The sequence below is a fragment of the Notolepis coatsorum genome (assembly GCF_963971535.1).
Source record: "Notolepis coatsorum genome assembly, chromosome: 4".
Classification (NCBI taxonomy): domain Eukaryota; kingdom Metazoa; phylum Chordata; class Actinopteri; order Aulopiformes; family Paralepididae; genus Notolepis; species Notolepis coatsorum.
This window is the reverse complement of record NC_140168.1, coordinates 89,150,540-89,166,924: the sequence shown is the minus strand read 5'-3', so window position 1 is coordinate 89,166,924 and position 16,385 is coordinate 89,150,540. Positions and strand designations below refer to the sequence as shown.

Sequence of the window (16,385 nt, the reverse complement as noted above, 5' to 3'; positions counted from 1 at the left end):
ACGATATTATATAAATATCGGGTACAGTTCATTAACGATACACTTTTTCAACGTATCGTGGATATCGTGATGTTTTGCCCAATAGGATTGTGTTGCGTCAATCTGGTCCACACGTTACTCGTTCATATCTCAGCCCGTGCTGAGATATGCCCATTCCGCGGTCTGTTAATAAAGTTTTCAATCAGACATATGTATGGAAAGGCTTTTATTATAACATTCGTTGAGGTAAAATCATTATGGCTCATTTAGTCATCCTGTGGAGCACTGGTCTCCTACTAGTCGGTCGCGGGGAGCTAATGTAAGTAGCTTTGTTGATGTCAGCACACAGGACATTCAGGAAGTCAAAAACTAATAGCGCTTGCCGATTGGTGCTAAGAACAGCAGGGCGGGTGCAAGCGGTGTGACGTAATTGGCAGACTCGACTGTCAATCAAAATTATTCTGTTGTCCGTCAGAATTAATGAATGAAAACTTTATTAACAGATTGCAGAATGGGTACAATACAGTACAGGAGGATGAAGACCAGAAAAAGACTTTCGGCTTTTTTACATAAGGGTCCTCCATTTTCAATTCATCAAAACATTTAGAGACATACAAATATACAGTAGTTTCATAAAAATGCTAAAATGCTATTGATTGATTGATTGATTGATTGATTGATTGATTGATTGATTGATTTAAAACTTTATTAACATATTGCAGAATGGGTACAGTACAGCTCAATACATACAATTGTTAAGGGGATGCAGACCAGAGAAAGACTTTTGTCTTGTTTACATCAGGGTCCCCCATTTTCAATTCATCATATTTCATATCTAAATCATATAATATCTCATTGCTAAATATATGCAATATATTATAATCTAATAATCCAATAATCTAAATCTAATATATAATATAAAAATGCTAAATGCATGGGTATTTTATTTTGTCTTTAATGTTAGCTTGCAAACTCAAATACTGTCTTGGTAAGCCTCATAATGAATTGTTTGGGGTAAAAAAGAAAAACATTGTGATGTGTATAGTGTATCGCCGAAAGGTCAGAAAATATCGTGATATCATATTTAGGCCATATCGCCCAGCCCTACTGCATGGTACCTGTGCTCCCAGGTAAAAGGTAAACCACCCTATTAGCTGACAGACTAAATCACTGCATGTTACCTGTGCTCCCAGGTAAAAGGTAAACCACCCTATTAGCTGACAGACTAAATCACTGCATGTTACCCGTGCTCCCAGGTAAAAGGTAAACCACCCTATTAGCTGACAGACTAAATGACTGCATGGTACCTGTGCTCCCAGATCTTGCAGTTCCTTACAGGACTCTGGGAAGACGTCTGTTGCGATAACGGGATATCCATTTCTTAGCAGGTTCCGGGCCATGGGGGTGCCCATGTTTCCCAGTCCGATAAACCCCACCGGAGTCTTGGAGGCCATTGACCGACTGGACACTGTGGGTGGGAAGAGAAGAGAGGATGAAATAAAAGAAGAATCCTTCAGTTTTAGCCTACAAGGGCTGACCCCTCTTAGTCGGTTGGTTTGGTCTTGGTCGACGTTGGACGATTCTTATGGGTTTTTCTTCTATGCAGAATGAGTTCTTGATCTTGAAAAATGATATGTACATTTCTGGTAAGCACTAGATTCAAAGAGGTCACTAATAGATCAATACAGTCCGCATTAAGTGATGTTGCGTTTCCTTTTCAAATGTAGCCAAGAGTAAAGACCCCAACCCTATCAGAACAGGAGTCAAAGTGTATATTTTCAGCACTGTTATTATATAGTAAACACTATACTATTCAGCACATGTTTATAGGGGTGTAAAGGTACACGTATCCGTACCAAACCGTTTCAGTGTGTAGCGTACCGTACCGAACGGCTGTGTACCGAACAAATACAACGGTATGTTAACCACTAACGACCGCCCACCGGGGGCTGTTTTTTTCACAATCTAATATAATTATTATTATTTAATTCTTTACAAGTCGATTATTAATTTCAATATAGAATATTAATTGACAGCCCTACAAGTACAATTAGTTACTGCACACTACATCACCCCTGAGTGGAACTTTCCCCCACTGTACCGAAAACCCGTACTGAACCGTGACTTCAAAACCGAGGTACGTACCGAACACAGTGGTTTTTGTGTACCGTTACACCCCTCAATGATTTTAAGTGTTATTAGAAAAATATGAGCTTATAAAAATCCGGAAACCGGACGATTTAGACGCGGGGACAGGAAAGCACTCATGAAATCGTTGTAGTCCTCAGAAAGAGGAGACCCAGGGCTTTCAATGGACGTCTAAATTTCATAAAACTACACTACCCAGCTCACACCAGCCGCATAGACCACCGCAACACTTCCGGTATTCTAAAATCATGGGAGAGAGAGCGGGGGGAGAAAATTAATGAATGTGGATGAGAGCCTTGACATTAAGTGGTTGTAGCTACGGCTGTGGGGGTGCTGGAGACATGATCCAATAGACTTTTATACGCCCGAGCAGGGTTTCCGTTAGAATTTTTTTTTGCAGGTCTGAGTGTCCGGTAGATTTCAATCTACCGGACAAATGGGATAAATTCCGGTCAGAGTTTATTGAGCTTAAAAACAATTGATATGCCTATATAAAGAATGACATCATCAAGGCATTTATAATATTTTAACTTAAAACTAGGCTACTTTTGCGTATATACAGTCATTAATATATTCCAAATAAAATAAGTCCCTCGAGACTTCGTGCTGCTGCCGACTTGAGGTGTCGGTGGGCAGTCTGCCCGACCTTAATAAACAGCAGTCTGTTATAATCACATTTTTATGAGCTAACGAATTCCGTTATATTGGACATTTATATTAATTATATCAAGCGAAGAACTGAACATTATCGTGGGTTTGCGTGATTTATATCTCCACCTCCCAACGACTTGGTGCTGGTCATAATGTCCGGTGAAAATAATTCCCTCTAAACACAATTAGATTATTTGAATTGTATTAAAATAGGCTAAAATTAAATAGCCTATGCGATGAACGAAACAAACAATCATTAAGCAGCCGGTCTAATAATGACATTGTCTTGTCAGCGCGAGCTGGCTGCTGATATATTTACGTGAAGCATGGAGCAGCAGTGTTTTTAGGTCCGGTCTGGAAACCGCTCAGCAGCGCCCCCACCCAACAGCTGAATTGCCAATGGCTGAATTGGAGTACTGCACCCTGCCGGCCGGCAGATGGATGCTTCTCGCAAATATATCAGCAGCCAGCTCGCGCTGACAAGACAATGTCATTATTAGACCGGCTGCTTAATGATTGTTTGTTTCGTTCATCGCATAGGCTATTTAATTTTAGCCTATTTTAATACAATTCAAATAATCTAATTGTGTTTAGAGGGAATTATTTTCACCGGACATTATGACCGGAGAGATTAAATATGTCGGACTTCAACAGATTTTGCCGGTCAAAAACCGGTAATTACCGGCTAACGGAAACGCTGCGCCCGAGTCTCCTGAACATGGAGAGACCAGTCCCAAGTTGATCTGCAATTTCTCGGGCCGAGCTATAGTCACTTTCACGCACGTACTCCCGAACTCTGCATGCGCATGTTTAGGAGCACATTTTTTGCATGATTAAAAACGATGGTGCTGGCGAAGTTCGAATTCCAAAAACAGGCTTCGGGGACAGCTCTAATCACTAGCTGATGTACGTTTGCAAATATATACCGATATATTACTCACCGATATATTGTGCATCCCTACTTACTATAAAAACAAGCAAGACAACCCTATTTGATTTTGACAACCACCAAAGCAAACCGTCAAGTGGTGGCTAGGGATGGGTACCGAATTCGGTACTTTTGAGGTACCGAACCGAAACACGTCGGTACTACCGAGTATCGAATCAAGTGAGATACCGGGAAAAAAATTAAAATAAAAAATAAATAAACGTTTTTTATTTTTTTTACCTTTTTCTTTTCATGTCAACGTTCACACGCACAATATAAGCTTACCTAGGATTTGACTTGATTCAACAACAAAGCAGTCGGAGCAATGGCAAGCCGAAAACTGTCGAAATTGTAGTTATTTGAAGTTTGGATTTTTTTTTTCGCGACCGAGGTAGGTAAATTAAATTTCTTGAGACTAAAGTACCGAAAAAAGGTACCGTTGGGTACCGGTATCGATTCACAGGTACCGGTACAAATGTGAAAGGTACCCATCCCTAGTGGTGGCGAAGGAGACAATTTCCACCCTACATTGTGGTGAGCGCTTTGAGTGTCTAGAAAAGCGCTATATAAATGTAATGATCATTCATTCATTCAAACCTCCAAGGTCACAGAGAAACCAATACATTTCACAACCGTTATTCTAGTCTTCATTATCTCTTTATGACTTAAGTCTTGAAGTCTCAGTGTTGTGGATTTGATCTTATCCTGATGACAATAGTCTACCACTGTGGTTCTCAACTGACCCGAGGTCAGTTCAGGTGAAACAAACACATCAGATTGTATTTTTTCTTCATTAAAATAATACAGGCCTAATGAAATCAGCCGGTTGTTAACACTTTAAGGACCAGCCACGTATATATACGTGTTTCGGTGCCATGCGTTGTGGACCAGAGGCACGTATAGCCGTGGCAAGTTGTTATTGTTTTATTCCATAACCGGATCAAGATCCCCAATCGACTCTGTAGATCTACCCGCCTTTGTGGAATCGGCAACATGCAATACCGGCCAGATCCTCTTAGGGGCGCCATCGCTCCACTGCAGTATCATTGTGGGCGAATGGATTTTTTTTTTACCCTCCAACGGAGTATCATATTACTCTGATCACAAACCAACAGCATGCACCGTGTATCACGTTTCGAAGCGGAGATTTCACCATGGAATAAGGGGATTTATCATCAACCAATGGACATATCGATCTACCAGATGCCGATCGATAACGGGGAAATGCTGCCGGGTATCACACGGGCTGACGGTAAGACATTTATCACCTAATTTATAGCCGGATCGGAGCTTGATGTGCAACGCAAGCAATCGATCTGTGAATGTGGCTACTTACACAGACACTCTATTGGTAATCAATAATACTAATCGACGTCCCCCGCCGCCCCCCTTTCATCCATAGATGCTCTGGGATAGTCCGGATCATAAGCAGTTTATGTTATTTCATTAGCATATATACAACGGAAATGCCGTTGAATATAACGTTAGTAGCCTTTAGCTCTATAACTAGCTTTCCAGAAAATAGATGATACGAAATCTGCGATAAAGCTTATATTCACGGCACTATAAAATGACAACCTATGCACTCAATTGACAATGAGAATGGACAGATAGCAACACTATAAAGTATAGATATAGCTGTTAGAAAACCCACATGTTTGTTTACATTCCCCGGTCCTCTCTAGCCACTAATTAGACTAAGCCCATCGGTCGTCAAAGTGTTAATAAATGTTGCTCCTTGGCCAGCAGCTTTCATCTCCTCTTGCATGATCATTCTGCGCTTTATATGACATGTATATTGTATAACTCCCACACTGTGCAGCATCCTATCCCTCAAGTGCAATATCCACCCACTACAGTCTGACACCGATTGTTATTTTGTATATTGTACAGTATTGTAACATTGTCTATTGTATAGTATTTGATGTTTCTCTTTTATTACTTGTGTGATTTTATTACTGCACCTTAAGTTTGAGTCCCAAATATCATTGTATGCTAATATAATGACAATAAAGTACAATCTAATCTAATCTAATAAACCAAATGATTTAACTGTACCTGGGAATTTCTTAGGGCTGTACCGAATGTCATTTTTTAACATTCGAAGCTTCGATTGAAGTATTCGAACGAAGCTTCGAATGTCTATACAAAAAGAATTTACTTAAAAAAATACTTTTTTTTTTACTAAATCCTTAATTTTAATAAAGTGATTAATCTGATTAAATTAGTCTTTTTCTTTTATTAAATCAACTTTCTTTAATGAATATAACTCATCAGTTTCATCAACAATCCAATAAGGGCATGGTTGGTATGAAAGTGATGGTGACGTCTTATGTATAATATTATAATATTAGTGTAGCCCATTGGTTTAAACAGAGAATTTTTTTATTAAAAATTATTAATTCGAATGTTGATTTAGAATTCAAATGTCAACATTATGATCGAAGCATTCGGTACAGCCCTAGAATTTCTATTCTTTAAATGGTGATGTGGCATCAAATGTGTTGAGAATGAGAACTGCTGGCCTAGGTGACGTCACTTTGTCTAGTTTACGTCTAAGTTTGTTTATTTATTTTGTACCCACGGACAGTGCACATTAATGAACATCTTCAGTTTCCACATCCATTTAAATGTGCCAGATTTGAGCTAATTAGCTAGTTTCCATCTGTGGTGTGGGAGGAAACCGGAGTACCCAGAGGAAACCCACGCGAACGCAGGGAGAACATGCAAACGCCACACAGAAAGGCCCCCTGCTGGGGTTCGAACCGAGGACCTTCTTGCTGTGAGGCAGCGGTGCTAACCACTGTGCCACGTCTACCGCTATGTAGCCTACTTATGTTCAGCCTGGTTTGAAGTCATAATAATAATAATAATAATAATAATAATAATAATAATAATAATAATAATAATAATAATAATAATAATAATAATAATAATAATAATAATAATAATAAGGCTGATTCGCAGCTAAATGGATGAAAAATATATCTGGCTCCAAGTTCTTGCTGTGAGGCAGCGGTGCTAACCACTGTGCCACGTCTAACGCTGTGTAGCCTACTAATGTTCAGCCTGGTTTGAAGTAATAATAATAATAATAATAATAATAATAATAATAATAATAATAATAATAATAATAATAATAATAATAATAATAATAATAATAATAATAATAATAATAATAATAATAATAATAATAATAATAATAATAATAATAAGGCTGATTCGCAGCTAAATGGCTGAAAAATATATATGGCTCCAAGTTCTTCCACAAAATGCAAAACACTCTACATTTGAATCAGTAACCAATAGGCTTGATGACAGGTCTAATGTTGTAGCTCTGGCCCGGTGTGACCAGGTCATAATACGGCCTACTTGGTCGTGATCTGGTTCTAAAGGCCTTTGAGACTCTGAGCTGTGACCCAGACAGACAGGCTAATGCCTCGTCTCCACTATGCCACGGTTTAGCCGTGCCGTGGCCTGTCTGGCACACAGTGAGCGTGTCTCTATTGTCTTTAGAACCTAAGCCAGACCTGGCTGGACCCCGGCTGAGACAGACAGTTATGGTATGGAACAGTTGGTGGTATGAATTTTGAAAGGTTGCATAGCACACAGTTTACAAGAAATGCAATGGAGATACAAACCCAACCCATACCATACCATGCTAGACTATGGCCCCAGCCAGGCTCAACAAATGGAGACAAGGCATGATAAAAGCACAGCATATTGTATGCCAACCAAGACACAAATGGATTCTTTTTTCTTTTTTTACTTTATACTAGATTCCATTGTACCATCATTTCAAAGAATACAAAAAGAAAATGGCTAGGCTATATCTGCAGCATTTACACTTTGGGCAATGATATGCAAATTAGCTTTAGATTTATCACAGACGAGACCACTGGAGTAAATCAATGTAAAAAAAATCTAAATATGTTATTGATAATAATATCACAACTTTGGCTTGGATTTGGTCGTAAGCACAACGTTTGTCCGTAAGAAGAACCTTTTGTAAAGGTAACGCCGCCCTGGATGACATCTTGAGCAGCTAAAAGGAAGAACTAATCTATCTTAACCCTTTCACTGCCACACTACCAACCAGTTAACCCTTTCACTGCGACAGCACAGATGGTTAACCTGTTCACTGCCACGTGACCCCCTCAGTGGAAGGGTTAACTCTTACATTGGCTGATTGGCAACAAACTGCTGTCAACAATGACATGTCCCACTTTGCTCAGGCCTGGGGCTGGGAGGAGGTTTACTGAATATGAAGATATACTATCAATGGATCCACGCAAAGGTATATTTTACTATACTGTCACCCACAATATATATACATACTGTACATTTTTACTATACTGTCACCCACAATAATATATACATACTGTATATTTTTTGTGTAAATAAAAAGGTTCCTCACAGCCGTGTTAAAAAAGTTAAAGAAAATAGACCATTTTGAATGAAATAGCACCATGACAACTTACAATATAACAACATAAGAAAATATGTCATATCATATTGAAATTTGTACTGAAATAAAAGTATAATAATAATAATAATAATAATAATAATAATAATAATAATAATAATAATAATAATAATAATAATAATAATAATAATAATAATAATAATAATAATAATAATAATAATAATAATAATAATAATAATAATAATATTGTGTTATGATATTTTGGCCTTACTGCCCAGCCCTACTCCAGGTCCATATATTCTCCTATTAATTTCCTCTCCCCTTTGCAGACCCTACAGGCTGACAACAGGGCTGGGGGGGGTGTTTGTGCTGCTCAGATCTGTGTCAGTCAGCTTGGCAGCACACGCTGTACACTAGTGATCTTTGGACGTGTGCTTATTATGTATGCAAAATCTCCCAAGGTCAGGGTTCGCCAGGAGTCAGTCATGTACACAATCTATAACTCTAGCGCAGCACGTGGAAATACTCTTGTGAAGGAGGAGGAGGAGTGGGAGGGTTCAGCTCACTCTAAAGTAACATGAGCCTGGTGGCGGAAGGCCCTTCCGTGTGGAGTTTGCTTTGCATGTTCTCCCCGTGTTTGTGTGGGTATACCTCCCACACCATAAACTAGGGGTGTAAAGGTACACGTATCGAACCGTTTCAGTACTGGACCTTAGGTTCAGTACGGCTGTGTACCGAACCAATACAACGGTATGTTAACCACTAACGACCGCCCACCGGGGGCTGTTTTCTTCACAATCTAATACAATATATATATATATATATATATTTTTTTTTTTTACAAGTCGATTATTAATTTCAATATTAGAATATCCGTTGACAGACCTACACGTACAATTAGTTACTGCACACTACATCACCCCTGAGTGAAACATGGAAAGCCAAACTTTCTCCCACTGTACCGAAAACCCGTACCGAACCGTGGTTTTTGTGTACCGTTACACCCCTACCATCAGGGTTCGAAATTAACGGGGGCTTGGGGCATAATGCCCTTGAAAATGGACAAAACGCCCTCGAAAATCAGTTAAGTGGGGCACATAATGCCCCCGACAGTTTACTAATTATATATATATATTTATCCGGTAATGGAGCGTCTGTGTATCGTACGGTTCAGATGACGCGCAAATTTAAAAAATCATTTGGCGGAGCCGGGAGAGGTGAGCACTGGCTGCAGCAGCAGCACTGCAGGTGCTAGTCAGTTTGTGTACAAATGGCAAGCACAATCTAAATCAATCTTCATTACGACTTTAAAAACATAGCCATTAACATTACATAGGCCTACACAGTACACACATCTTGCCATAGCGTTAGCAGTTTGTACAATACAACGCACGTTTTAACTATGGTAGCACTAGCCCCAGCTAATACAGTCAATGACATGTTATCGTAGCCACTAGCTAGCAGAGGAGGGAATGAGAGTCTGAGAGGCGGGGTGTTTAAAGACAATGATAGGCGTTTATTCAACATCCAAGAAGGCTAACATACTGTACAACTGTTTTACTAACTCCAACCGGGACTATTGCCGCTTTCGTGCTGCTTGTTGATGTTATGATCTCCTCCTAACGTTACCGGAGCTGAAGGTGCCACACGCTAAAATGTCCGTGGGGACCCGGCGCCAACCCATAGATAGTTCCAACTCAACGAATTACGTAATCCACCACAGTTGCACTCAATATTTAAATAATGTTAGTCTAAATAAATGTAGAGATACATAATAATTTCAAGCAGAAAACGAATCTTTCCATTAAGAACTGACAATCAGGGAATTTAAACATGGTTGACATTGTTTTTTTGTGTTTATATTATAGAAAGGAAAGTCTAGTGCTGGCTGAGCATATTGTTTGTTTGCACTAAGTTAATACTTTGACAAATGTAGCCTATATTTTTCAGTCAGTTCGGTCTTTGTGTGCCAAACATTATTTAAGGCTGTAAACACTGTAAACCTTTTTATATATATATATATATATATATATATATATATATATATATATATATATATATATATATATATATATATATATAAATGAGAAGCATGTTTAGATTTGAGTGTTATTTTTTTTTAATAAAAATTAACGTATATCGAACCGAACCGAAAACCGTGATACGAACCGAACCGTCCATTTTGTGAACCGTCCCACACCTACCGTTTATCATAAAAATTCAGTGCCCCCGAAATACAAAAAAAAGCCCCCGAAAATCAATTAAGGGAGGCAAAAAAAGCCCTTGAATTCTTTTTTTAATTTCTAACCCTGCCTACCATAAACACATGCATTGTAGGTACTAAGTTACATGCTAGCCAGGTACATGCTAGGGTACATGCTCGGTAGGGGTGGGAATCACCAGTTTCATCATGATACGATACGATATCGATTCTTTGGACAACGATACGATATTTGCCGATATCACAAAGTCTCTCACGATACAATACGATTAGATTAGATTCAGGTGCCTGCAATCGATATGAGATGATATCATATGCCCATTTAACACAATCAGTAACATTTAGATCAACTAAAAAAAGGTAACGAAAATATCATTTGACATTTGTATTTTTGAGCTCTTCCAGACATTTAAAGGAAAATCAATCTATTGTTTTTAATACAAATAGACCTCCTGTTCACTGTAAAGTGCCACGTTTTGATATATTGAGCTTTAAACTTTAAGCTCCATTTTTTGGAACTCAAAACTCAACCTAAAACCCCTCCCTACCTCCCTCTCCCAAACCGTTCCTACAACAATTTGTTGATGTTGCATGATCATGTATAGGCCTACATTTATTATGTATTATATTGTTTATGTTTAAATAACATTTAAACATCAAACTCCTCTGACCTCATCTGGTCTTTCCAAAGACACGCGCACACACACAGAAAGGGAGAATGCTATGCTGTAACGTCTACACACACGGAGCTACTGCTGTTGTTCTTGGGCGGATATGAGACTCGCCACAGGATTTTCAAAATAAGAGTATCGATATGAATCGATCTTATTACATTGCATCGATCCGATTCGATCGTTGATAATTACATCGATGTATCGATCTGGATCGATGTATCGTCCCACCCCTAATGCTCGGTACATACAATGCTGAAGTTGGTCCCTGGGTGGCAGACTATGGCTACCCACTGCTCCTAACTAGTTAGGATGGGTTAAACGCAGAGGATGAAACAGAGTTGCCTAACCTCCCGTCCAAATCCTCCCCACTGACACTGACCGACCTTTCCATCACAGTGGAGAATGTAGTCATGGCTTCATCCCCGACTGCCAAGAACCTTGGTGTTGTCCTTGACGATCGGCTGAACTTCTCCGCTCACATCGCCGCAACAACCAGAACCTGCCGATTCCTCCTGAGCAACGTCAGAAGGATCCGCCCCTTCCTGACAAAAGAAGCCACACAAATCCTTGTGCAATCAACAGTCATCTCCTGCCTCGACTACTGCAATGCACTGCTTGCTGGTCTACCGACCACCAACTCATCCAGAATGCAGCGGCTCGCCTGATCTCCGACTCCGACCTACCAAAATTAGCCCATGTTACCCCACTTCTTAGAGAGCTGCACTGGCTCCCCATCGCCACACAAATCCGTGTCAAGGTCCTTGACCTGGCATATCGCGCAGCGAAGGGAGCGGCTCCCGCCTACCTCCGGTCAATGGTCTCTAACTCTACTAGGGCTTAGTGTTGTCACGATACTGGAATTTCGACTTCGATACCTTAAAAAGTATCGATACTTTCGATACTTTCAATACAAAAAAAAAATTATAATAATTTGTTTTTTTATTATAATTTTTTTATTTTTTTTTTAACAAATTTAGCTTTTGTTGCTGGTTAATTCTCCTCAGCTTCTCTCTGGTACTATACGAGAAGATAAATACACTTTTAAAACCCTTTGTTTATCTTTAGATCAGAGAGAGAGAGAGAGAGAGAGAGAGAGAGAGAGAGAGAGAGAAAGAGAGAAAGAGAGAGTGGCTGCTGGAGATTTTAGGTCTACTGAGCGCACCTTTCTAGTTATGACCCGTCACCCGAGAGAGAGAGAGAGAGAGAGAGAGAGAGAGAGAGAGAGAGAGTTCTCCGGAGCTATGCTCGGAGCATTTATTAACGTTACATTTTCAACAACATTGCTGCTAATTGGACACTTCATGGAGGCGGGGTAACGTTGTGTCGAGTTCATGTGTGTACTGGTGTAGGATGGGCTCCGGCTCCGCTAGACCTAACGTTGGAAACGGGGTAGTTGTGTCGAGTTCATGCGTGTACTAGTGTAGTGGGCTCGGCTTGACGTTACTCCGTTTCCATGAAGTAATAGGTGGCCAGCTAGCTAGCATTAAGCTAACGGAGGAACGACAGCTAACGTTAGCTAATAATAGCGTTGTTTACAAACTGAAGACAGGGCTGCGCTGCCCGGCTGTGAGGGGGAGGAGGCTGCAGCAGCTTGTGTCTGTTGCTCTGAGCGAGGAGGAGGAGGCGGAAGGGCAAGGCTCTGGCAGCGCGTCTGTCTGTCAACAACTTGCGGGAGCAAGCCAGCTGGTACCGATACTGCAGAAAGTATCGGTACTTCGGGAAATGAGTATTGAAGCCGTTTTAAATATTCAGTATCGATATGTATCGATACTTCGATATTTTTGACAACACTACTAGGGCTGCAACGATTCGTCGACCATGAAAATTCGTCGATTTGCATATTCAGGACCAACGCATCGTATTGTTACTTATGTGCCGGCTTTGCGGTGGAAATGGCAGACGTTCAAAGTCATAACATGTGCAACGTGTAATCTAACTAGTGTGCAATGAATCACGTTAAAAACTCCTCTCAAAAGGACTCTGAGCCAGAATGCTGGGACAGTGATGATGACAGTCATAGTGAAGGATTTGATGCGTTTGAAGCTATGCTCTTGTATCAATTGATCTGACGGCTATATAATTTATTGTGCAGCTTGAATGAAAATCACCTGTTGATGATTCATGTTTGAAACTATGCTATTTGGATAAGATGCAGAGAGGGACATTGATAGGAGCCCACAACAGAAAAGGAGGAGAGCTATATGATGGAGGGGCCGTTTGTTTGCATTTGTGTGTGTGAGCTGAATGCACTGTTAGTGTTTGTCCTTAATGTACTTTGTATTTATGTGGACATAAATAAAGCATTTAAAATGTGTGTGTGTGTGGGGGGGGGGGTAAATTGCAGGGAGATATTAGTCCAAATATGAAGGAAACACCAAATATTTTCACATTGTCTGCTAAAAACGCCCAGAATAATATCCAAATAAATGTCTGTCATAAAAGGTGTATTTGCACCAAATGTCACATGGAGGTTCAAAACACGTAAATATAACTTTCCATGTTGAGAAAAACACAATAATTCCCAGGTAAACTATAGTTATTCAACTAAACACAATTTATTTGTGTATGTCAAATATTGTATGCTCACACAAAAGATATGATTGGTGGCATTACACTGCACTAGAAATAAAGGGTTCTGTACATACATCTGATTAGCATTATTACTCAGTAGTACTCATGTATATAGTATACTCCAGTATAATCACTTGTAAATTGTATATTGTTAATGCACTTTACTGTTACATTTGCACTCTAGTTAGATCATCATGCCAACTTATTTTTGTTGTACTGTACTTGCGCTGTATAATGACAATACATTTGAATCTAATCTAGCAGTGCCGAACTCGATTGCTTTACTCTGAGTGAATAGTAGTGACATACTACCTGTGTTTTCTAGCACGCTGTACATTAAACAGTCTGTGTGTGCCCCTATGTAGCACATACATGTTGTCCCTAACATGTATTCTACTGTGGTAGGCAGGGCTACCATACTAAATTTGGTACAATTAGGCCTGTATTTCAGCCCGACAATGCTTTTATCCAGATGACAAAGGGATGGAGGAGAGTATGGAGCGAACGTGGAGGAGCTAACGTGGAGGAGCAAACGTGGAGGAGCAAACGTGGAGGAGCGAACGTGGAGGAGCTAACGTGGAGGAGCTAACGTGGAGGAGCTAACGTGGAGGAGCTAACGTGGAGGAGCTAACGTGGAGGAGCTAACGTGGAGGAGCTAACGTGGAGGAGCTAACGTGGAGGAGCTAACGTGGAGGAGCTAACGTGGAGGAGCAAACGTGGAGGAGCGAACGTGGAGGAGCGAACGTGGAGGAGCGAACGTGGAGGAGCTAACGTGGAGGAGCTAACGTGGAGGAGCTAACGTGGAGGAGCTAACGTGGAGGAGCTAACGTGGAGGAGCTCACGTGGAGGAGCTCACGTGGAGGAGCTCACGTGGAGGAGCCAACGTGGAGGAGCCAACGTGGAGGAGCTAACGTGGAGGAGCTAACGTGGAGGAGCTAACGTGGAGGAGCTAACGTGGAGGAGCTAACGTGGAGGAGCCAACGTGGAGGAGCTAATGTGGAGGAGCTAACGTGGAGGAGCTAACGTGGAGGAGCTAACGTGGAGGAGCTAACGTGGAGGAGCCAACGTGGAGGAGCTAACGTGGAGGAGCTAACGTGGAGGAGCTAACGTGGAGGAGCTAACGTGGAGGAGCTAACGTGGAGGAGCTAACGTGGAGGAGCTAACGTGGAGGAGCTAAGGTGGAGGAGCTAACGTGGAGGAGCTAAGGTGGAGGAGCTAACGTGGAGGAGCTAACGTGGAGGAGCTAACGTAGAGGAGCTAACGTGGAGGAGCTAACGTGGAGGAGCTAACGTGGAGGAGCTAAGGTGGAGGAGCTAACATGGAGGAGCTAACGTGGAGGAGCTAACGTGGAGGAGCTAAGGTGGAGGAGCTAACGTGGAGGAGCTAACGTGGAGGAGCTAAGGTGGAGGAGCTAACGTGGAGGAGCTAACGTGGAGGAGCTAACGTGGAGGAGCTAACGTGGAGGGGAAAACAAGCAGGGCTCCTCAACTCTTCTCTGCTTCACCTCAAGATTCCCTTATACGGCAAATGGACTGCATTTATATAGTGCTTTTATCTCAAGCGCTTTACAGCTTATTCCTCACATTCACCCAGAATACACTCATACACACAGACGGTGAAGGCAACCACGCAAGGTGCCAAGGTGCTCATCAGGAGCAGTTAGAGGTGAAGTGTCTTGCTCAAGGAGCCGGCATTGAACCGGCAGGAACCTTGCGATTACCAGGGCCCTAACCTCATTTTCAGTTGTATCTCCTCCGTGAGATAAAGACTGGTAAAGCACTACAATCGAAAGTGTGAATTTCCGGTGTATGTACTTCCCCTGGAAGCTGCCTCCGAACGGACCAAACTTTTCCCGAATCCTGTCGGCAAACAAGCTAGAACGTCCCGGTCATGTAGTAAATTATTCAGGCAGAGCCGTTGCATTGGCTTAAACAAGGAAATATTGTGCACTTCACACGTTTCTATAATTGTTTTGTCGAAACCGGAAAGCCTGTAGCCGGTACTTCCTGTACTTCCGTTTTCACACTTTAGGAGGCATAGCTTTACCAGCCTACCAGGGCCCAGGAGTTCAAAAACTTGTAATCCCTATCTGATTGGATCAGATTTGTATTCATTCATTTCAACTCATTATGAATTGAAAATGGGGGACCCTGATGTAAACAAGACGAAAGTCTTTCTCTGGTCTGCATCCCCTTAACAATTGTGTGTATTGAGCTGTACTGTACTGTACCCATTCTGCAATCTGTTAATACAACATTTCAATCAATCAATCAATCAATCAATCAATAGGGATTCAATGTTTTGAACTCCTGGGCCAAGATGACTGCTCTATCTCCTGAGCCACTGTCAGCTCAGCTGTACATGCTATGTATGTGGGATTAAAGCATGAGGTGGGTGTCATTTTCTTTTCCTATCCTCAACATAGCCTACGAACAGACTAAAACCTGGTGTAAATGTCCTGGGCTTCCCACGCTCCAGGACATTTACACCAGGAGTTGCAAGGCCAACAAGGCTAGAATAGTCAGAGAGAATAGTCAAAGACTCTAGTCACCCAAACAACTGCCTCTTCTTTGCACCGCCTGCGGGCAGGCAAGCGCTACCGGAGTCTCGTGGCCAGTACAGAGAGACTCAGAAGGAGCTTCTATCCCCAGGCCATCAGGCTGCTCAATGACTCTATGCAACACTAACCCTAATATAACTAACACTAAATAAATGCAGCCATTTACCATTTACATGGAGCAACAGTCTAATGAGTGTGTGTTTGATTAAGTGACGAGAGCAGGAGGC

At 41.3% G+C, this 16,385-nt stretch overlaps 1 protein-coding gene across 1 annotated transcript in view; it reads right to left on the bottom strand.

Moving 5' to 3' along the window:
* The window catches only part of LOC311226605 (uncharacterized protein), a gene marked incomplete at its 3' end in the record, with an annotated part of 187,140 nt that overhangs the window by 169,859 nt on the left and 896 nt on the right, over positions 1-16,385 (bottom strand). Inside the window, exon 2 of the mRNA XM_084312024.1 lies at positions 1,287-1,447. Coding sequence (XP_084168150.1) covers positions 1,287-1,447 — 161 coding nt within the window. The remainder of the gene's footprint in view (positions 1-1,286; positions 1,448-16,385) is intronic.